The 24,157-nt window shown below is 42.4% G+C and overlaps 1 protein-coding gene across 1 annotated transcript in view; it reads left to right on the top strand.

Annotated features, from left to right (window-relative positions):
• Positions 1 to 24,157, top strand: part of SCIN (scinderin) — a 308,708-nt gene that overhangs the window by 120,364 nt on the left and 164,187 nt on the right. Inside the window, exon 4 of the mRNA XM_078663781.1 lies at positions 5,129 to 5,278. Within this exon, the coding sequence (XP_078519907.1) occupies positions 5,129 to 5,278 (150 nt within the window). The remainder of the gene's footprint in view (positions 1 to 5,128; positions 5,279 to 24,157) is intronic.

Here is a 24,157-nt window from a genome sequence, read left to right as displayed (position 1 = left end):
TCTGCGTGTCTACAGATTGAGGTAACAAATGGGGAATTCACCTACTGCGTATCTCTGCACACCATTTGAAATAGTTCCTAGTCTAATGATTGACTGATGTGACCCTCCCTGCATATGACTCACGCCCTCTTTCTCAGTATGACCACAGTGTATTATTTTTACAAGCAGTCGTTAGTGGCATAGTGGCATTGTTACTATTTTATCCTGTACATAATACGCAATTCTCTTCTTTTCAGCCAGCTAGACAAAAAAGTGAAACATAAGATTAAAGTATCAAATAGCTGGCTGAGGATTTTAGGTGATTATTAGTAATTCTCCAAGCAAGAAAAATCTGCGGTTCAATTAGTACATATATACTTTGCCCTCCGATGTCAGGCACTTCACCACTGTGGAATTTCTGTTGTAAAACAATCTAGCTCTTTCCATGGAAGTCCCAGTTTGGCAGCTGTTCATGAATTAATCACACCCTCTATGAATGCTGAAGCCGCTCTAGAACAAGAACCCCTTCAGCAACCTCAGAGCACCGAATAATATCCTCACACTGTACTCAGCACCCAGACTCCTGATGTATCCTTCACCCACTCCCACCCCACCTACCACGCAACTGTGCTCAAACATTTCACAAAGAATAGAAAACACATTTAATTTGATTACAATACCGTGTGTAGGACTGTGTAAGAGATAGATATTATTTACATAAGGTGTTCTAAAACAGCGTGTGTTTACTTTGTAGGTGTGCACAAATATTGTGTGTGGTCATGCAGTCATAAAGTCTGCATGGCAGCTACAGCGTGCTGGCTAACCAAATAGCCAAACGCTACGTTCAGCAAGGGCAAAGAAACAACAAAAGTAATTGATGAAATAGGAGAGGCTGGTACAGCAATGTGTGAAAGTTGAGTGGCCACTATTGCATCAGCACTTTAAGCCTTCAATCCCCCAGGCAGTGCTTAATTTGAGCCGGAGCTTTCTGGTGCTGAGCACTGGCACTTAATTGGTTTCCGGTGCTCGGCACCGGCACCTGATTGTCAACATCACACTTAGGGCAGTCTGCCACAAGGTTGCGCTGCTCAAGAAATTTAGAGATGAGCAGTATAACAGTTGTTTAGGAAAACAATATACATAAAGAAATTACTAATACTTGCCTCTCCAGCTATACCTTTAGCTTTGGCGACCTGGAATAATCTGAACTGTCGCATTTACATGCGAGAAAGATGGTTAGTAGTTGTTTTGGCAGCAATGACAGGGGCGATGGATGGTGCAAGCTGCAGTGGCCTCCTGGCCAGAGCCCTGGCACTTAATATTTTACAAATTAACCACTGCCCCCAGGCAGCCTCTCTCCCTGAATAGTGCAGGATACAACAGGCTCAGCAGTAGCGTATCAACATCGGAGTCACTGATATTGTAGCTTAAAGCACACCTCCGCCTCATGCTAAGGAGTTGAATGGATTCATTCTCTCAGCAGCGATACATAACTTTTTGGGCTTGGTTAGGAGCTTTAACACAGGGCAAGCTCAGCAGCAGGTCAGACAAGCAGAGGTTCAGCAGAGCTTGGGCCTAGCCAGGAGGCAGTATACACTCTTTTAGCAAATGTCAAAATACTGAGTCCACACATACGCTTGACACTCTTGACCCCCAACAACCCCAGCTGGTACTGGATTCTTATCTCATTTGCATCATTGTACATGACCCAGTTCTCACAGCATAATCCAACAGATTTGCTTCCAAATGGACTACTCGGGTATATAGTATGTCAAAGTTGGACTAAATCAGGCAGTGCCCGAAGGGCTGGTCTGACCAGTCAGTGTATGGGACTTTTTTTGGCTGTTTGTGTGCATATTTTCTTGTTGGCTGCGCTGATTTTTACTGTGAATTTCAATAATATTAAAACAAACATTTCCTGTAGCAAGCACAAATAAGTGCAGTTGTTCATACTTTGCATACTCTCATACTACACAGTGTGTATTTACAAGTTAAAAACTGCCCCAATTTGCAAACGTGGGCTAATTTTTAGCTATCTAATTCACTAACGGAAACCACTTATGTTTTAGTGCAGGGCCTAATTTCCGTCCAAGCCCGACCCTGTGCATGTTTAGGAATACGCATAGTACCCAAAGATGTTAGTGCGGACATACTCACAAGCACTTCTTACTTAAGCCAGCATATCCTACAACACTGCATGCAACATGTGCACTGATGATGCACCAGTGTACCAAGAACAACAGAAGAGCTAGAGAGCAAGTCCGCTTCTGCGTGGAGGGGCTACAAGACAGAAAATGCTAAAAAAAAGACAAAAATCCTGCAGCTTAGCTCAACTGACACAACAAAATTTAATTTCATCTGTCCCGCATCCGGATCACATCCAGAATGGGGTAAATCTTGTGATTAAGTTCCACTAAAAACTGCCCTGTTCCAGCAAGTTAGTTTGAGAATTGTGTGTCTTTGACGCCTGTGAGTACTTACTCTATGCCGTGCTCTCCTTGCTGAACCTTCCTGGTTGTATCACCTTGGTCCTAGCTGTGGCTTCCTCAGCATTGGACTACATTAATACAATCTACCCCCTGATCCTTTCACGCTCAAGTCACCCAGCTCTGTGATCCCCTCCACCTCTGCTTACAGTCAAAGTCAGCTTCCTAAGTTCCCTCAGAGGTATAGCAGGAGGCTAAAATGCCACATGTTTATGACACCCTACAGTCAGGGTGAACCTGAAAGCCCACTCTAATGCCAATCTCTAGGTGTTTGCTGAGTCATGTGGTTGCATCGTGCAAGGTACCAGGATGGACAACAGAACCTCTTCGTTTCACCTTCACAGAGGCTGCTCTTCTACAAATAGAAATATGAATACATTATCTCAGGGCATTTAACCAACACAATGTCAGCAACTGGGATTTGTTAATAAAACTACCTAGGAGAGGAGGGATGCTCCTTTGAAGCCTCTGGCATTCAAATTTAGAGATGTATAAGCTTCTTCTCTTAATAGCTCATGTACCAGAAGAGGGGTTGACATTGGTATCCAGTTGTGAAAATTGAAAATACGGTATTTGCATTAGTTTTTTGCAATATCACATGTTGCAATTAGAAGATCACATGATGATGACCGCATGAGCTAAGGTCTAATTTGCTAACCACAAGACTGGAGTATTTTTAATGTGTTACTTTTTGGAATTCTGTGCAATGCTAACCATTTCTTATTTATTGGTAGAATTATCAAAACTAACTATTGATAAGTATTACAGTTTAAATTGGTTATACAATTATTTCTACGGTATTTTCAAAAGGAGGTGAGGGAGCAGGAACTAAAACTCATGTGGGTGGCACTATTTTTAACTAACCTAAGCACTGGATAATGTTAGAACTAAATGACAGATCACCATACACCCAGCCAACTCTTGCCCAACCCAGAGGAGTAAATGTGTTCGACGCATTGTCATGTGTTGACAGACGTGTAGGAAAATTGAGTACAATCAATCAGGGCTCTTGCTTCGAGGAAGTTATAGCCAAACAAATGCGTTGGTATTTCTTAAGAAAAAATGCATGACTGGATTTACCTGAATTAATTTGGATGGTGTTATTAGAATTTAGACCTGTTCATATTTTTGGGGGAAGTAATGATCATTTCCTTCATATTTTCTCAGTAAAGAATAAGTGAAAAATGAAACAATCTAAAGATTTTGATATAACGAGGAAAAATAACCTATGAGTATCTGTCAATGACTGTGTGATTAAAGTTGGCATTTAAATTCAAAGTTAAAACTTTATAAATAAATAAATATTAAGTCAATAGTCATGTGAACATTATTTTCAAGCAATTTACTGCATGGCTTCCAAACTGGAATACAATTGAATTGCTTTCAGGGTACTAATCTTCATTTGAACACGTTTGAACACCAGACATAATACGTCTATTTAGCATTATCTGGTCAACGAGGAGCTATTGATTTCCAAAAGTTCCATATTTCTCACCCATCCTCCCACAAGTGCAATACATCTCTTCACTTCTTAACCCGAATATTGTAAGTATGTTGGTACATGAAAACAACAGATGCAAGTCAATGTGATTCTCTCATTTTCATATTAGCTTGTTACTTCATGTTCCCATACCCTGAAAAGCAAGAAAGAAATAAGAAATGGCTCCAGAGATTCCAGCATTGTGTGATGTAACTAAAATACTTTAGTCCTATGAACCTAGTAGGTTAGCTCAGACTCAGAGACATTTAAAAGCTGGGCTAAGTGGCGCCTCCATCTACGGGTCATTCACACTCACCAGTGTCGCCCCTGACCGCATCATGAGAAGAAACTGGTTCAAGCCAGAGACGTTGACACGTACAAACCACATATAACTCTGCTCTTTGTCTATGGTCATAAACACAGGAAGGAGCTCCAGGCTACTGCAAGCTAAGAAGGAAACACAACTGTACATCTACAATATGTAAAGATGTGGAAAAGCTCACAGTAAAACTAATGGGCCTTATTTACGAGAAGTGGCGCATCGCTGCTTTCACGCAGTGATGCGCCACTTCTCAGTGCACCCTCCTTCTGACACCAATGATGCCTCATATTTACAATATGACGCATCATGTCGCAAGGAAGGACAGATACGTCAGTGTAACTGACGTATCTGTCAGTGCAAAAAGTGGCGCATTGCTGGAGTTGTGTCGAAGCCTGACGCAACTCCAGCAATGTTCCTTCCACATGGGGCAACCCCCATGTGAAAGGGCCTGAGTCACCCTTAGCCTGCCATGAGGCAGGCATAAGGTTTTGACGCATTGGCGTCCTAGAAGTGGTGCACCAAAATCTCATAGATGTCGCTGCGCCACTCCTATGACCCTTTCTTGCGGGGGGTACGCCCACCCTGCATACATTATACCTGCCGCAGGTATAATGTAGCGCAGGGGTTTACGAAGGGACACATCTACCTAGATGTGTCACTTTGTAAAAATGACGCAATATGACGCATTTTTTACGCCACTGGTGCGTCACAAAAAGTGACGCACTGGTGGCGCAAAAGGGACACAGGGGCTCATAAATAAGCCCCAAATGCATTTGGGAAATTGTAGTATTCAAGTTAGTTATCCCTTTTCGACAGCTCTATACAGAAATTTGATGGTAATTCTTTAAATCCTTACTCTAGGAAATTTACCAGTGGTGTGGCTCCACGTGCAACAAGTATGAGCGTTTCAAGGCTGCCCAAGTGGCCTGTGGGATTCGAGACAATGAAAGGATGGGGCGTGCGCAGCTGATCGTGGTGGAAGAAGGGAGTGAATCACCAGAGCTTTTAAAGGTAAGCGCCTACCCAGACCTCTCTGTTCTGCGCCCTGAGGTTCTTGACCGCCTGAGTGTGGACCGCACTTCTCATGTTGTGTTCTAGACCTCAGAAACAGTTGCTTGAATATCTGAAATGAAAACCTAATAATGCCTGGCTTTATAATGATCGTATGAGAAATCAGCTCGATGCTGTAACGCAATACGTTAGAAAAATACATTTGTATGTACTCACAGCGTTAACAGATATCCTAATGTTTCTATAGATGTACTCAACTTTCATCTGATAATTTCAGTTTTATGATGTCTTTTTTTCTGACTCCTTGTGCGCTCTTTGTTTAATTTGTAAAACAATAAGTGCTGGGACACATAGTTTTGGTCAGAACTTGAAGCCTGTGACGGGTAAAACGAATATAGGGGATGCTGAACACCAAGGCTGTGTAGCCCTGATTGGATCTCATCCCTCTTTTATCCACCACCAGACCCTCCCTGCCACCTTATCTCGCCCTTGCAGGCTTTTTATTCTCTGTTTTCTCCTTGTGTCATTTTTTTGCCTTTCTCTTCCTCCTTCTTTCGCCCTTGTGTGCTTTTGCCTTTCTTGCTGTGGGTCGCAGATTAATGAGGAAAAATAAGTGTGGTCCCCTGAAATGAGTGATGGCTGGCCCCACTTGCAACTACCGGTTCAGATTAAGCACAATGCATACTGTAACAAAATCACTGACGTGTTAGTTAGCTACTGACTCACTCGTTCCTTCTCTATGTGTCTCAACCACTGTTTAAAAAAATGACGGCATACTCCTTTGAAGACATATGAGAACTTGTCATACACAAACACTTGCACACAATCACATCCACATAAATACACCCTCTCTTCTTTAAAGGCAACATAAACTCATCCTGGATGTGCACTTCCCTCATGAAGAACACTCTCACACAATTCCACAACCTTCAAGTAGATTCGTCTAAAATACAGCAGCCCAAATCCTGGTTTACTTTATCCTAATCTTCTTAAATGTATGCTCTGGTTATACATATAGTGTGATGTTTCAGAAACTCAGTACCCTCACAGCACTATTATTTGTCTTCAATGAACTGCGCTCTCTATAACCTACAAACGACAACACTCCCCCTGCGCAAAGTGTTAATGTGAAATGTGTACACTTGAAACTCATCCCAACAAACCATACCAGTGCGACATTCCTTATAGATATGGATTGATTGTCTGCCTTAAGTACTCACAGAGTCAGTCTGCACTGATTGTCTTGTTACTGTCTAACACACACACGTACACGCACAGACAGACACACACGCACACACACGCAGAGAAGCTCTATTGGTACTTGACTAAACACAGTTGTCTTCCTTACTGCCCCTGTGCCATAGGTTTACAAAGCAATGGAAAACCTCTGAAATGGAAAATGTGATTAAAAGTTGTTTATTTGATATCCTAGGGATTTCTCTGTATACAACGGCATACAGTGTGATTGTATAATTGACACAATGGAACACTGTGCAGTGTGATACCGCAGAGGAGTAAGAAAACCGTTAACAATTTGTGCCCACTTTTGACCGACGGATTGCATATGTTTCATACCCTCTCAGTTTAAAAGGACTGCATGTAGCAAAAAATACTCAAACCAGCTGGTTGAATCAATGGCGAGTTCTCTCCACCCTTGGGGCACAGGGCATCTGAATTGCGACTGCATTGAGAAAAGGTCTTCCCTGCACAAAAATGAAACAACGAAAATAACAAAAGTACTGATAGATAAAACATTGATATGTTATGTTATGTTATGTTAAACAATTTGTACCGCGCACGTACACCGAGACGGTTTCTTGGCGCTCATAACAGACCTGACGAGCCGGGGCAGGGAGAATTACTCAAGAGTCAACTTGAAGAGGTGAGTTTTCAGGGTTTTTCGAAACAGTTCGTAGGTGGGACAATGGCGAAAGGAAGAAGGGAGGGAATTCCAGAAGGTGGGACCTAAAAAAGAGAAACGGAGGCCGCCGTGTTTTTTGCGGCGGTTCAATGGAATGCATAGAAGATTATCGGCAGAGGATCGAAGATTGCGAGATGGGAGGTAGCGCCTGAGTTTAGAGGAGATGAACTCAGGAGCGAGATTGTGAAGGGACTTGAATAAAGTACAACCAAGTTTGAAGAAACACCGTTTAGCCACCGGGAGCCAATGGAGGCTCCTCAGGAGGGGGGAAACATGCTGGTGTTTGGGTTGGTGAAACACCAGGCGGGCAGCCTGGTTCTGAATTAGCTGAAGTTTTTGAAGCTGGTAGGCCGGGATCCCCACATACAAGATGTTAGCAGAGTCAACCCTGGAGATGACCAAAGCCAATACAGCTAGTATGAGTGCCTCTCTGGTGAGGAATCTACAGATCTTGCGGATCCTGCGCAGCTGGAAAAAGCAGGAAGATGTTACTGCTGAGATCTGATGTTTCATGGATAGATCCTCAGAGATGATCACTCCTAGACTTTTCACGGTGTTGACCGGGCGAGGGGGAGAGCCAAGGCAAGAGGGCCAAAAGTTGTCATCCCAAGGGTTGGAAGGGCCGCCCACCAGCACAAGTTCCGTTTTAGCCGGATTCAGGATGAGCTGGCTGTGAGCCATCCAATCGGAGATGAGTAGCATAGTAGTTTGGAAGTTAAGACGGGAAGAGGGTGAGGTATCCAAAGGAAAAATCAGTTGCAAGTCATCTGCATAGTTATATATAGTAGCTGGGAAGTGACGAAGAGATGCCATGAGCGGTTGCATATATAAGTTGAAGAGGAGAGGGGAAAGAGCTGAGCCCTGGGGAACACCACAGGTGAGGGGGATAAAAGGGGCAGAGAAGGTGGAGAGGTGGACTGCCTGGGAGCGGCCTTGCAAGAAGGAACGAACCCAGTCCAGGGCAACGCCGCGAATGCCGGCATTGCTGACACGGTCGATCAAGATGGTATGATCGACCGTGTCAAAAGCCGCCGACAGATCTAACAGTACAAGGGCTTGAGGAATATTATTGTCGGCACCGGTTCTCAATGTGTCCATTACTGCCGCAATCACCATCTCTGTGGAATAAAGAGGGCGGAAACCAGCCTGATGAGGGTCAAGGAAAAAGGAAGTTTCCATGAAGGTACTCAGACACTTGGTTACATATAAAAGAAACAGTTTTCTCTTTTAATGTTTTTAAACACGACAATTTGTTAAAGCTTAAAAGAGGGCTAAAAAGGCAGAAGACGAACAGGAAAGCAGCCTAAATGGCAAAACAATGCTATGCAAGCATTGGTAAAGTCAGCATGTCTGGGATTACTGTATTGTATTGTAATTGCATTTATATAGCGCTTACTACCCCTTACGAGGCGTCAAAGCGCTTTTTTGGCGAGCTGCACGCTACTCTGCAACCCAAAAATGATTAGTGGTGAATTAGTATAGTAAATATATGAAAGTAATTTGAGTGGTGGGTATGTGTCAGTTATTTGAATTCAGAAGGATAGTGGAGGGATAGAGAAGGGAAAAAGGTTTGCAGTTACATAGAGCTTGCTACCCTTGATGTGGTGTTGAAGTGCTTTTTCGGCGAGTAGCACGCTACTCTGAAACCCATACAGTGTTAGTGTTGAATTGGTTTAGTGAAATATAAGAGTAAATTGAGTGGTAGATATGTTAGTCAGTAATTTGGATTGAGAAGGATAGCGAAGGGGTAGAACAGGTATACAGTTCTGCATTCATATAGCGCTTGCTACCCCTGATGGCAGGGCCGTTTCTAGGGGTTTTACCACACTAGGCGAGAATTGAAAAATGCCACCCCCTCCCTTTTACTACCATCACTCTCTCCCCCTGTCATCCGGGCTAGAGAGGCACACCCTCTACTGCCAAACCCTTCTATGTTACTCTCATTTACTATCAGGAAACACGATCACAACAGTCAGTCCAGCAAACGACCTCAACGAAAGGCCCAGGCCAGACCATTACGGTAGCCATACACTCACAGAACTATGTACACCGGTGCCCAATAGAGCCTTGTGTTTAAATACAACGAGGCATCCAGTGCACCTCGTTTTCAAAACCAGAAACAACAAAAATAATAACTTGCTCCATCATCCAAGGCCAGACCTAGTGGTTTTGCCACGCTTGTTTTTTTTCTTTCACTGAGGCACCTAAACTAGTTATCATCTACCATTGTATCCATTTTATAGAGGCTGATCACAACAATTAAAAGATTTCCACGTCTGGGAGATTATAGTTCATGATGCTCAAATCAGTGCTAATCAGAGACTATGGCAAGACGTTAATATTGGCGTACAACACAGAATTAACTGCTTCTTGGCGCTGTGAATAGAAGTTATTGACAAGCTTGTGCGTGGTACCGCTATAAGAGTAATCCTGACCAGAATTTGAGCCGGTGCAAGACAGAATGCACACTTCACCACAGTTTACAAGTGGTTCCATGTGGTGGAACACCTTTAACCAATCCCGGGATTGCGGCCACCTGTGAACTGCATTCTGGGATTTGTAGTCTTACTTTTAACAGGGTATGCACTGGTTCAAAAATACCAGCGTGGACATTGATGTTGGCCTAAACAGTCACTACCGGATGGCGGTATCGGGCATGACACTAGGCTAGTGGTCAGTTCTTTTTTTTTTTTTTACAGAGTTTTATATAGCGCTAACTTGACCCATAAGTATTGGGTACCAGAGCGCTTTACACAAGCACAAGTTACGTTACATCATGAGGACACATTCATTTTTAACTGAAAGTGGGAACTGCTGCCCAGCAGAGAAAGAAGAGAGCGAAGTTTGATTGGCAGATTCCGCCTACCCCTTATTTAATTGCGCTTTTTTCAGCAATAAAGGAGCCAGTTAAACTGACAATACTGCAAAGGGCACCCAATGCCCCGAAGGGCCCATTCCTAGACCCCGGGGAAGTGCTCATTGTTGTGCCCTGGGCCTGAGGTCGCAGTCTAAGGGCTGAACAAAGGGAGGTGTGGGGCGGAAAGACAAAGCAGGTTTTCATTTATCTCCATAGTGAAGTGTTGCAGGAGGAGCACGGCCGTTTCTACCATTAGGCAGGACTAGGCGGCCACCTAGCTTTACTTTCGTAGGTTCAAATAAATAAAAAAAATCCCCCTTTTGCCGCCCTAGCCATTTTGCCACCCTAGGCGGCTGCCTAGTCTTGCCTAATGGTAGAAACGGCCATGCCTGATGGGGTGTTGAAGTGCTTTTTCGGCAAGTTGCACGCTACTCTGGAACCCATACAGTGTTAGTGGTGAATTGGTGAAGTGAAATATGAAATTAATTTAAGTGGTAGACATGTTAGTCTGTTATTTGGATTGAAAAGGATAGTGGAGGGATAGAAGGGAAGGGTTTATATATATTTTTTTGTTTGTTTTGCTTTGGAGCTCTTAGCAGTAGGTGCTCATGCTCTCAAACTATATGTTAGCCCATTAAAGCCAGGCGCTAAATAAACTTAAGTCAGGCTATGTTGGAGGCTCATTTGCCTGTATTAAAGTCCACTTTTTGTTTCTATGTGAAATAAAGTTTGGATTGCAATGTAGCCTTCATTATAGTCATTCTATAGTTTCCATGACATAGAAAGAAACAAGGGAATACAATAAAGGGCTCCAAGCCACATGAGCATCATTTCACTAAGAAATAAAAAGCAGGACTGTAATGAAGGTAATGCATACGGGGAAATTGCATTATGTCATGCAGACATTTCCACTGCCACCCCAAGTCTTTTGCTTGGCTACTTGTGTAACTAGCCATCTTCTGGGTTCTCAGGACTCGTTCTAAGGAGAGACATAATGATGTGGAAGGTGTGGGTGGAATTTTTCCAGGGAGCGAATATATAGGTCAGGCTACCTTTTCTCAGTTGTTCAGGCAAGTGCGAGAGCTAAACCTGTAATTATTGTCACCTGACTGTGGCTTTAGCTTTCAGTTCATTGACCCAAGCACCCTTGCATGCTCACCTACTTTTCAAAACTCCTCTGATAGCAGAAATATACCTGACTGACAGTTCGTTTCTAAAGAGTGAGAAAATCCCTTTTGAAAATTAATTGTCAAATATTTGTTGAAGAGAGGTAACATTAGCTCCAGCATACAAAATCCAGTTACACCACTCTTAGTTCAGTCATGACACAAGAAACGTTGAACCTTTCCAGGAACTATCTGGTGGATTTACAATCAAACAAAGGTGGCTTTAAGGGCCACATACCACATACAGAAGTGCAGGTTTATCCGGTAATTACAGCAGAGAGAAACCAGTTACGTTGTTACTGACTTAATTATACCTGGCAACTCATCCAAGTACAAAGGTGAATTTGATCGCTTCGCTCCTTACAGGAAAACTCTTGCAAATATGAAATATAAATGAAATGCATGAATGCATTAAATGTAACATATGCACTTCATAGCCCCTCTGCCTTTAGAGTGTGTACACACATAATATAACATAAATGGAATAAGCTTTTAAATGAAACCATGAGTTCACAGATCGGTGGATGTTAGCATAAAGGGAGGATTTCAGGCTGCTGCAGCAATCAGATTGCTTGAGATAAGCTTGCTTCTGTCTTTGACACAAATTACACGTCAACATCATGGTTCATAGTGTCTCGCTATTATGGAGCTCATGTGCAATAGGGACAAAGAGCAGTGCTTAATTTGTAAAAATATAAGTGCCAGGGCCCACGTCAGTATGCCACCAAAGCTTGCTACACCCATTGCCACTGCCAGCACTGCCATTGACAGTACAAACACAACAACTAGCCATCGCACTGCGAAAAGTGTGACAATTTAGAATGTTTGAGGTCCCCAAAAACTATAACAATGGCGTGGGAGGTATGAATTAGTAGTTTTAAAGTCTATTTGATTAATACAAAACTCTTGTTGTGCTCATCTCTATGTTACACAAACAGCACCACCATGTGGTAGCTGCAATAAGTACGGGTGTTGACAATTAAGTGCTGGTGTTGAGCACTGGAAACCATCGGCTCAAATTAAGCACTGATGGAGAGCCAGACTCAAATCTATGCAGGCCAGAGTCAAATGTGCAAGTCTTTGAGAGGATGTGGTGCTACAGCCAGAGCTGCCGACTATGAAACTGGGGAACCAGGATTGAGTCTCGGCATCCGTGATTCTGGCCAAAATCTTTTAATCTCCCCATGCCTAAAAAAAATATATAGAATGTGACCTTGTGTAATGTAGCTGTTGCTCATGTAAAGCACTCCAATACCTTCAGGCCCAGTTTACACTATATAAAATTGTAAAAAAATAATAAATACATGTATTATGTTGAGCATCTGTTCTGATGTCTGAACGTCTTTTACCAAAAACCTCTCCTATGAGGGACCCTGTTAGAGAACCCTCATGTCTAAGTGACTGCAACTGAGACCCGCCTTTTTGATGAGGAGTGATCAATAGTCCTGATATAAGAGAGCATCATGAGTCTGACCCAGATACGTCCTGCCTGAAGCACCATGATTGAAACTGCTCACACCTGAAGGAGCTTGACACCTCCACATCTTCAGACCAGAATAGGACAGTGGTGTGAGAGAGGATTTGACCATCATGGGTACAGTAGAGGATGAACATACAAAGAAGGAGTGTTGGTCCTTCCTCAGCCTTGGGACATCTAGCTGGGTTCACTTTAGGTAGGATATTACACCGTCATTGATTAAGCTAGTTTTCTGAAGCACTGCACACACATTACACTAATGAAACATCAGTACTTCGATTTCAATGGAGGTTTATTTTTTAGAACTGGTGAACGGAAGAGCCATCATAGCTCTTGAATGCAAGGATGTCTGTGGAGAGGCATTGAGTGGCTCTTAAATGAAGTACATTCAGGAGTGGATTCCCAAAAGCAGGGCTGCACTATCCTTGCTGGACACAGGGAACCACCGGTACACAGGGAGCAGGAGGCGACTGTTCCTAAGGCGGGATGGAACGAGGGGTCTTCAGTCAATGCAGCCCTAAAGCAGCACTTGAGCGGCTCACAATTTACTTACCAGAATGTACTAGATTTACTGCTGCTGAGACATAATGCTGTGGTTTATGTACAAGACCTTTGAATGCTGGGAGATTTCAGGATTTTCTCTTCAGAATGGCCTGGAATACCTACAGATTTGACCAAATCTGTTTGTGAAATGGACGTCCAATATGAAAGGATTGGTCTCATGTTTTCTAAAAAGTCTTTGGTGGGGAGGAGAATAATCCTTGCTTTACTTGCTTGCTTAGTTCAATATTAGGCTGAAGTTCTTGCCATTGAAATGGTGCGGCAGTACAAATATTGGTGCCTCAAAAATCACTTCTGCACTGGTCCACTCTGTATAATCAAGTCGCTTTGGATCAGTCACCCTTGCTTAATTATTAAGAAATATCTGATTTGTACAGTTCATAACATAACTTATGTGTTGTTAGTGATTATCATGATGCAGAACAGCAGATGTTTATTGTTACTCTACTCAATGATATTCATTTGAAAGTCCTTGTTGGGATGAAAGGCTGAGTGGAAACACCAGGATTCAAACCTGGGGCCAGGAGGGCAAACACAGATCCCTGAAGGCGATGCATTAACCCACTGAGCCAACTGACCAAGCTTCATGCTACGGTATTACGTCTTTTGTTCCCGTGGATTCACAGCACAGTTCGTCAACCACATAATACACATTATTTAGTAGTAGCAACTCTTGTGCATCCTTATGGAGTGGAAGTGGGGTGGCAACACTTAACCCCAATTGTGAATATAGAGATGCTTCTGAGTATCTGTTAAATGGCAAATCTCCTGCAAGGATGAGTTATCTGACTATAGCCGTAAGGAGATAATCTGCAGATGTTTCATGATTTTTTGTCATATTTATCCACTAACCTGTTGAACACAATGGCACAAAAGTGACGCAGACCAGCAGAAAATGTTTTTTCTTTGTTATTTACTTGCCAGTGCAAACTTGTTTTGTGCTGGAAAGTTGCCTGAAAAAAACGCAAAATGTCTTTGTAGATATGGCGTTCTCCTGCTCTCTCTCTGTCATGCAACGCAGTAGAGCATTTTTGGCTGCTGCACTGCGTTGCAACACTTTTGTAAATCTGGCCCTTCAAGTGCATCTGATCAATGTGGTGAACTGGCAGGCTGCCCTAGATTTGCATGTGAACTGTATGCCTTTCCTAAGAGGAAGTATTAAATGCAATGTTTATCACTTGCACCTTGTGAATGACCTTCTACCTTGTGTGGTTATCAGCAGGCATCACGTGTCAGTGGTGTGGTGGTGTGTTATGTATCTAAGAAACTAAGGCTTTTAACTTGAGCTACAGGGATTCGAGGACTCCAACACTTCAGTTTAGGTAGTTCACATTGCTTGAAAAAATCTATAGTTTTTTTAATGGCTTCTGGGCTTGGAAAATGTTGTCTTTGCAAGACATTGAATGTTATGTACCAGGATATTCATTTATAATATTATCATACTGTTAATGTTTGATTAAATGTCCTTTCAACTATATAACATACTAATCACTATACACCCAGCAGTTCAGTTCTACAACTGACAGAATCTAAAAATTAAGCACAAGCCGCCACTGAAGCTTACTTTAAGTACTGGCACAACTCACACTACAGACTTATCAAAAATGATCAATGTTCACCAATGTTAACCAAAATAAATAAAGGTGCTTAATGAGTTATTAAATGAAACATTTCTAGCACCTGATTAGAGTTAACACACAACTGAAGAGTATGGGGTGTGCCACACAGATAATAACTATCTATCTTGGTTTTTGCTTTGCCTGTCTTTTCTCATTCAATCTGCAAGTTTTATTTTATTGTTTTTTCTCATTCAATTTGCAGATCTATTTAATTTATTGTACCTTAGTGGATATGAATTATAGTCCTTAATTGATGACCATGACTTATCACCTTGTCACCCACGAGCACTATTGTCACTTTCACCCACCCTCCCGGGCTCACTTTGTCTCTCTAATGTGGCCGCCGTACTCGCGAGCAATACAGGGCCATTTAGCCCCTCGTCACTTTCCATCACGTCCTCCTCGTCTAACTTAAGAATGCGCGTGGCCACCGCCTCCCGCAAGCCTTATCCAGCTCGCATTGCCGAGACTCCCTTGATACCGACTAAACCGGTAAGTTCTACAACGCTAACACAGTCCTGCCTCTGCATGACACTCGCGGACAGAATACAACTTTGACGGATTGTATTACTCCATATTTTAGGTACCGGTCCACTCCAGCATGGTTGGCCCCCACCGTGGCAACCTGACAATCTGACCGTATCCCACGTTATCGCATGGTGAGCTCTTAATTTTCACTGCGCCGGTTCATCATCTTCACCGCGCCGTCCTTCACATCATCCCCGACCTGGAAATCGCCGGCCTGGGGTTTTGCTAACCCTTTTTAAATATCCCGTTTTCGGTAAATAGGAACGTCTTCCTCCTGACTTCCCCTTACCTGATAGGCTAGGCGCACGGTTGTTCGCAGCTCACTATGAATTCACCTTTTAATCTCACCTTATCGACTCACAGATAAGCCACTTTTATTGATCGTCACGTCCATCCTCAGCCATGCACATGCCATCAGCTGGTCACCTGAATAATCCTTGGACAGTTTTTCAATCACAATTTTGCACTCAATGTCACGCTGACAAATACATTGTTTCATAGTTTTAAAGCTTTCCTTCTCCAATTCCTTTTAGGTTGTAGATGCTTGAAAGTATTAGGCACTAATTTAAAAGTCTTGATGATGATCCCTTTGATCTAAAAAGTGGGATCGAAACGCCGTCGACATAATTGTGTGCCATATACTATGTGTATATAATATGTACAATGTCGTTGTAATGGCGCAGTTTGGAAATACTTGTTCGTATTATGATTTAAAGAACAACTTTGCTTTTTTTGCCTAAAAGCCCTTTCTGTACACTTTGAAAGTGTTATGTGTGGTTGAATGTGGTACAGGCTTGTACCCCACGACGTGAGAGTGTCGAAGGATATTCTCTATTTACCCAGTTGAATTTATTAAATGATTGTGACCACTGTCTGGCTGGACAAGTCATTCAAATACAGGTTCCATTGTGTCTGTATTTATCTGTGTACTTGATTAATGTTGCATGGGACCACTGTTGTTCTCATAAACACAGATAATAACATCATTTAGTTTAAAAATGTTTTTCAGAAACAGTCTCTGTGTTTCTCGACTAAAAGGATATTCGAAATAATTTTCCACAATTCTAATCTGCGCCTCTGAGAATAATGATATTAAATATTGTTCCCCCTGATGTAATGCACACATATTAGCTGCAGACGAGCTAGTTAATTTTGCCCTTTTGTACAAACAGATACATATAACGTCTACATATTTGTAATATTACGTTTTAACATTACATAGGAATATAAAAGTTGTTCCCTCTGTTTCTCTCAGTTTTAAATGTACTGGCAAGCTTGTGCTGAAGGTTTCCCTTCTTCTCTTGGCATCACAATTCTAGCCCATACAGATATCTCCATGGCAACTGAATGTTGAGACAGGGAGCTAGGAAACAGGTGGGAAGCTGCAAAAGTGCGACATCAAACGCAGGGATTACCTGCTATTTAGCAGAAGTGCACGTCAGCAACTTTTAAGGCAGCTCGTGAGGAAGTTGCTGTGTTTGTTGCCAGGAACTGGGCCAACAAACGGGGGCTGTAATGACTTAATAGCTGAAGAATCTGGACTCATTTGAGCTTTTGCAGCCTCTGTGAATTGTGCAAACATAGCACAATTATAACACGAATGTGTGCTTCACAGACAAAACCCTCAGTTTTAATTTCATGGTTACAGTAAAGGTTAGGCTGAAGTCTGAGCACTTAAGGACTCTGTCTTACCCATGCGCAACAAGAAGAAATGTTTAATTTCTCCTCGTTTTTGCTGTTTCCCTGTGCGCTGCATTGTGCAGCACACATGAAAACAGCAAAAAGCAATGATTGTCAATGTACAGGAAGGTCCCCCTTCTTGCACATAAACAAACATTTTTTCAAACTGCCGTTTTGCAACTTTTATGTGTGCTGCCTTAAGCAGCATAAATAGAAGTTACAAAACGGCATTTAAAGATTGTTTATATGCAGGAAGAGGGACCTTCCTATTTAAAGATTGTTTATGTGTAGGAATGGGGACCTTCCTGCATACAAACAATCTTCCCCTGCTCGCAGACACCTTTGCACTATGGTGCAAGGGTGCCTGCGTTGGTGCTAAGCTGCTAAGTGTAGCGCCAGCACAGGGGGAAATGCAGGGATGCACCATATCCTTGTAAATATGGTGCAGCCCAGCCTTTCTGAAGTGGCAGAGAGAGGCATTAAACCAGGAAGGCTAACGCCTCTCTCCACCACTTCCCTTGTACATATGCCCCATAGTTCTGATAAGGGGCTGGTAACTCCTGTTACAAGCACTATAGCGATTAAGAGGGAACTCGAATGATGCCTTTACTCTCCTATTTGAATCAATGGTTTACAACCTGCTGAAAGAGCATGCCAAATAAGTTAACCAAAAGGGGCCTTGCTCCTTTCACTCATCATAGGTGACTAACGCGCCCATGTGGCTTGCACGTAGTTGTCTGAGGCCGTGGCAAAACAACATGATGGTACTCAACAAAACACCTTATAAAATATGTAAACATTGATCATTAAAGTGGTGAGCATTATCACGTGAGCTGTCTTGTCATTAGGGGTAATATTATATAACTCTGTGAAATTCATTTAATCATCCTTTACAATTTGAACAGACTGACTTGGGACCCCTGCAATGGTAGCTCACCACCAGGGGGCTCCTGATTCACATCTCTTCATTTAGGGGCATATTATCAAGCACGGCATTAACATTGGGCTTGATAATACGCCGTAGAGAATTCCCATAGAAGCTCATGTTCACACCAGAACATGGGCTTCTATGGGAATTCACAAGGGCGTATTATCAAGCCCATTATTGCCGGTTTAGCAGCAGTTTTCTGCCGCTAATGCGGCGATAATGTTAACGCCGTTTCTTGATAATATGCCCCTATCATCTATTTGTGATGAGCAGGGAAAGAGCATCATGTGACCTAAGACAAATGCTCAACTGGAGGCAGTATGCCACTCTTGCAATATGATAGTTGGTTTAGTCACAACTCATTGTGTTTATTGGAGAGAAGTTGCATAAATTCCAATCATCGCAAAGCTTTGCATCATCAGCATTATTGTGAGACCATTTACACTTCAAATCTAGAAATAAACGTCATGCTGTTGTGCAACAGGCTGAGACAGTCACCCGTTGGTGATTATTCACTATTACTTCTACTGAAATTTACAGCTAACGTCCAGGAGTCAGACGATAGTCTCCACTGCATGCCAGTGCCTTAGATTGCCAGTGGTCGGATGGGCTTGAAGAGCTACCAGGGCCTTCTAAAGCGTCCTCATGCTTCCCTTGTCCTCCTGCCCTTCCATTGTCCTTAGTGTTTGCATGTGTCTACCGGAGAATATTAGTCCCGGCCAGGGAGTTGCAAAGTGTGCAAGTGTTCACCTGTGCATTCAAATCCCAACAGGAGAAGAAATACCCAGAATAGCTCAACTGTACTCAGATACTATATCTGCTTATGCTTCCCAGACCCAGAAGGGAGCAGACTTGTGTCCGCTACAGCATCCCAGAGCCTACCAAATCCTACTGGGCCACTGCATATTGCACAGTCTCCTTCTCTGAGGCTAGTGCCCATTATTGCCAACTGAAGCCAGCCAGATCCTGCACCTATGCCAGTCTGTGTGAGGCTTAACCTGCCAGAGGCTGCAAACTCCCACCAATACTCATCAGTACCCAGCAGTGTCCGTGAACTCCCACTAGACTCTCAGCGCCGGCCCAAGATTGTCAGCGCCCACCGGTGCCTAGCAGTGCTAGCCCAGCCTCGCTAGCCCTAGTTTAGATGGTGGTTACATTTCTACTTTATACATCTATGATAGGGTAAAATTATTGCTGGGTATACAAAACAGATGCACTTTATTTTATATCTCTTTCCCATATAAAGTGCAAACTCTAAGTACATGGATTTACCTCCATTTTGTGGGCGGTCCTTTTGTGGAGCAAGGACAAACGTTTCCTCACACTCATGTACAATAATGAACCTGACCCTAGGATGGTTCGGTTTGTGGGTTGTGATTAATGGATGGATTTCGTCCATCCTAAATACAAAAAGGGTCGGTCATACATTTTAAGCCAGCAACTTAGCTACTTATATTGCCGGCCATAGGGGAGATATGCAAGGATATGCTGGGGCACAGGAAGCCAACACAAACTCAATTTTTACTTTGCATTGGTAATGGCAGTGTCATAATGACAAGTCACTCTAATGCACGGTATTAAAATATTAGATTATTGTCCTCCATATAACATATACACCGTGGACAGAATATCTGCATACATGACACAGCAGAGGCTTGGCATTAAATCAACTGATTTATCCCATTCTGCTCTTGAGGAACACACAGTCAAATATTAGTGTGCCAGGTGCTTTTGTGTACAGTTAAGGTTCACAGGATGTGCATTCTAGTATCAGCGGGTTTACAATGGGTGGGAAAAGCATGCAGAATCGTTCTTTATCAGTATTACTGTTCTGTTTTAATGTGGTGTTGTTAGACTTTGTGAGATAAAGCTACAATGTTTTTGAAGCAACGCAGTGCAGCAGCAAAAGCTGCCCTACTGCGTTGTATCAAAGGGAGAACGGCGCCCTATCTACTAAGATGCGGTACTGTTGCTGTCATCCTCTGAGAAGGAGGCGCAATTTAGGCGGCTTTGCACCACGCGCACAACTTTGTACCACATTGCGGAGTGTGTGTGTCATGTATAGCATACGTTTTGCATTGGAAGGGTAGCCTTCCAGTACAAAATACTTGGCTTAGAGTTAGTTTAAAAATGTTCTAGCGTGGCATGTGTGCCTTAACATTACAACATACAATCAAAGTTAGAAATGTTTTCAGAAAAGAAAACTTTTTTCCAATGTTTCACCTGCCATGAGGAAGTGTCATTTGTTTGGCACAAGTACTAGTAAGTAAGGTTTTACGTCAACACCCATGGGTGGTTGCATGAGAACCCGCATGTTCCGCCCATGGGAGGTCCCTCGATTCAAAGTAATGTAAAGCTTTGTTATAGGCTACTTTCCAGCTAGAAAGTAAATCCCAAAGGAAGACTTCACTCTGGTTTGCAACACTTTTTTGATGCTACTCTGACCTTGATAAATCTGACCCTTTGTCTCAGCAGTGAACACAACGAAAAGGTACAAATATAACAAATGAAGGAGTATATCTTTCTCACAGTTCACTATGTGAGATGTACCCCTCTGGCACTTGTAACAAGTAACAGATTGTGGGAGCTGAAAACTATTTGTGCGTCTTGAGCCAACAGTTATATACACCATGGAGTAGATACAGCACTCCTTTTATGTTCCTCTAATTCCCAGGTAAAGTTTTATTAACACATCTGTATGCAAATGTGGCATATGTCGAGAGTACCTGCAGGCAGTAATAAAATCAAAGCAGGACAGGGGAAACAGCCATTACAACATGGTTTTTACCACGCTGTACCTGTACCATGCATTTTTTACCACACGTTTTTAGAACACATGTGCTTTTACAACACATTCGTTCATCACACATTTATGGTAAAAACTCACAAAGGCTCCCCATAGTGCAAAACTCAGTAGTATGACAGTGGCCATTCTAACAGAATCCACTCCGTGATCTCCCTAATCCATCAGGAATTATGAAGGGGAAGGAAGAGGGTCTGCTTTTGAGAGGGGTATTTTTAAAGCCCCTGGGCGGGCAACTAAGGGCAGCATAGATTTAGGAAATTCACTTGAATTGTAAACTAATTAAAACATCTTTAACACATGTCCCAACTGTTTAAGAGGACATTTCAAAGCTATTAAACGTGTTGCAGCTTAGAGGCATACTCAGGCACTGGAAATCATGATTTAAACCTAGAAGAGGAAAGTCCAATTTTTTGATGTCCATGTAACCTGGAACAATTTTCCCAAACATGTTTGCACCCACCCAATCTAAACATCAATTAAATGCCCCTTCCATTTCATTGATTGACTTCTCTGTGTACAATAATATTTCTTTTCATGGTGATGGGTTAAGTCCACCTACAAGGACATTACAAAATCAAACAAAATAAACCTCTATCGTAAATTAGCAATATCTGAACAAACTGGATCTGAAAACAAGATGTCAGCCACACTGCTATTTAAACTTGGCATGCAGGGCAGTAAGAAAACACTCACGTAATATGTCAAAAAGGTGTTTAAGGAAGAACGCCACTTTCCAACGGGGACATGCACACTTACACGCACATACATAATGGTATGTTTATTTGTACTAAGACTAGCCATTTACCATAATGAAATGTAGATTCATTCTTTTTAAATTCACGCACATCCTGGTAACATACAACCACCCACACGCACTCGCCCTGTTGGGCATTACACTGTTAAGACTATCCACTATTGATGTCTGGGATTCATAGGTTGCATCCTCCAGAGTTGAACATTTCCCATCTGCACAGCGAAGTGCTCCCTTCTTCCCCACAGCATCAAAGTTGTAACAGCAGGAAGGCTTCCCACTCCGGCATCCATCTCTCTTCATCATCATGATAAATGTGTCCCTTGACAGACGCTTCACTAATGACAAGTGTGTTATCTATTCATGAAAGTGGTTTCTTTATGGCCATGTTAAATGTTTCATGCTCAGTTATACAAGTGTAGAGAAGTTTCTTTTCATGATGCCTCACTTACAAACTTCAAGAAACTAATTTCTCTTAGAAATTCATGCTTGGGAGATTACCAAGTAGACACATGCTTCCAAACATCAATCATGTACGAATGTTAATTTTCTAATATGGAGTGAAGAAAGGTTATTCAGAAGACTAATTTATATAGAAGGTTGTAAAGTTTTTCTCCCTGGCAAAATTCACAATTTGCATTTCTTTTTTCATTAAATATGCTAAAAGGAATCCTACGTATTTTTTGCTGGAAAAAGTCGACCAATCCTTCATATGGTTGTTTTTTTGTTGTTTTGTTTTTCAATTTTGAAAGCCAATTATCACTTGTTTTCTCCTAATTAGTGTAAAAAAACACAACAAAAAAGCAATCGTCTGTGTTTTTTTGGGACTTGTTTAGAAGCAATAGCCCGTAATTTATCACCACAACCATCAGTATAACATATTTGCTTTGTGGTATCTTTACTGCCACCTTTTTTATGCAAATTTCTGGAGAATATTTCATGAGGAAATATGGACACTAGCAATAACAAACATCTTTTTTTCCTTTCTTAAACAAGGGCCTAAATGTTACATGTGTTGTTCAGTGCTGTTCAGGTCTCGGCTCTAGACGCCATGCATGCGCTGTCTCGAACCGAGATATGCTGTATCTAGTGTTGTGGGATTCAGCCAGTCCATAGGCTTGACATTTGCTGGCTCCCATATCGCTCCTTTAGTCCTTCTCCCCATTGGTCCATGGCATGCATGCATCATGCCTCTTTTCCGTGTTCAGCCCTTGCGACAGCAATGACCTATTGTCCCATAACATACGCAGGGGTCATTTTAACCCTTTATTTCAGGAGCACTCGCACCGTTGTCAGTGGCAACAGTCGGTGATGTTTTCTCTTTCCAAAGTATTGTAAATTGTGGCCGCCTGGGTGGTAAACTGCTGGCTAAACGCATGGTTGAGGGGATTGCTCACCCAACCAAAAAACAGTAGAGCAGCTTGTACAGCTTATTGATTCTTAGGCACGGGGCATGAGTCCGGTATAGTTTGGCATCCTTGAAAGGCAAGGATCGATTTTACACCTACATGCTGCTACAAACGGCACCAGGAACAACAAAACGTGTACACTCAAGTTAATACCTGTTTAAACGTTCCGGACCTCATTTATGGAAAGTGACGCATCGCTGCGTGAAAACAGTGATGCATCACTTTTCATTGCGCCCAACTTGCGACGTGCTGGAGGCGTCATACTTACAGTATGATGTATCATGTGGCAAGGAGTTACAGATACATCAGTATTTCTGACGTATCTATAGGAGCAAAAATTACGCATTGCTGGAGTGTGTCACAAAAGTGACGCAAATCCATTAATGGGTAATTTCACATGAGCAAGTCTGATTTCAAATGTGTCTGCGTCAATCTTACGCCTGCTGTGAGGCAGGCGTAAGATATTGATGCATTTGCGTCCTAGAAGTGACACCGTGACATCTCATAGATTTATTCGTAGAGAGAAGGAAGGTGCACCAGAACAGAGTCAATTCGGCTCCAAACGTATTCAGAGAATATCCTTTATTGTAGCATTAGTTAAAATTGGACATTAGCCAATGTGTTTTGTTCCGAATGGAACTTCGCCAGGGCTTAGTTATAATAGTCTCAGTCCAATCGTTCTATATATGCGCGTCAATAAATCCCAGAGTCAAAACATGGTAGATAGAGTCTGTTAAGCATAGCTACTTATCAGTTGAATGATATCCCATAACATCCAAAACTAGGTGGCCCAAAGTGGTGGCCCAAGTCTCAATCATATAGTTTTCCAGAAGCGTCCTGAATGGGTGGCCCAAAGTATTGGCCAAATCCTCCACACCCACGTTAACGCTGTAACGTCACAAATAATATTTCTTTCTCTTCTGCGTCACGTGTTTTCAAGGCAAGTGTTGCGGCCAATAATCCCGGTCGATGTCGACGTGCACAGTATAGGTCCCTCGTCTGGATTTACAATCCTCTGGGATTTATTGACACACATATATAGAACGATTGGACAGAGACCATTATAGCTAAGACCTGACGAAGTTCCATTCAGAACGAAATGTGTTGGCTGATGTCCAATTTTAACTAATACTACAAAAAAGGATATTCTCTGGATACATCTGGAGCCCATTGACT

This window comes from Lissotriton helveticus, chromosome 10 (assembly GCF_964261635.1).
Source record: "Lissotriton helveticus chromosome 10, aLisHel1.1, whole genome shotgun sequence".
NCBI classification, from domain to species: Eukaryota; Metazoa; Chordata; class Amphibia; order Caudata; family Salamandridae; genus Lissotriton; species Lissotriton helveticus.
The sequence above is the reverse complement of the archived record's forward strand: the minus strand, read 5'-3'. Positions and strand labels throughout refer to the sequence as shown.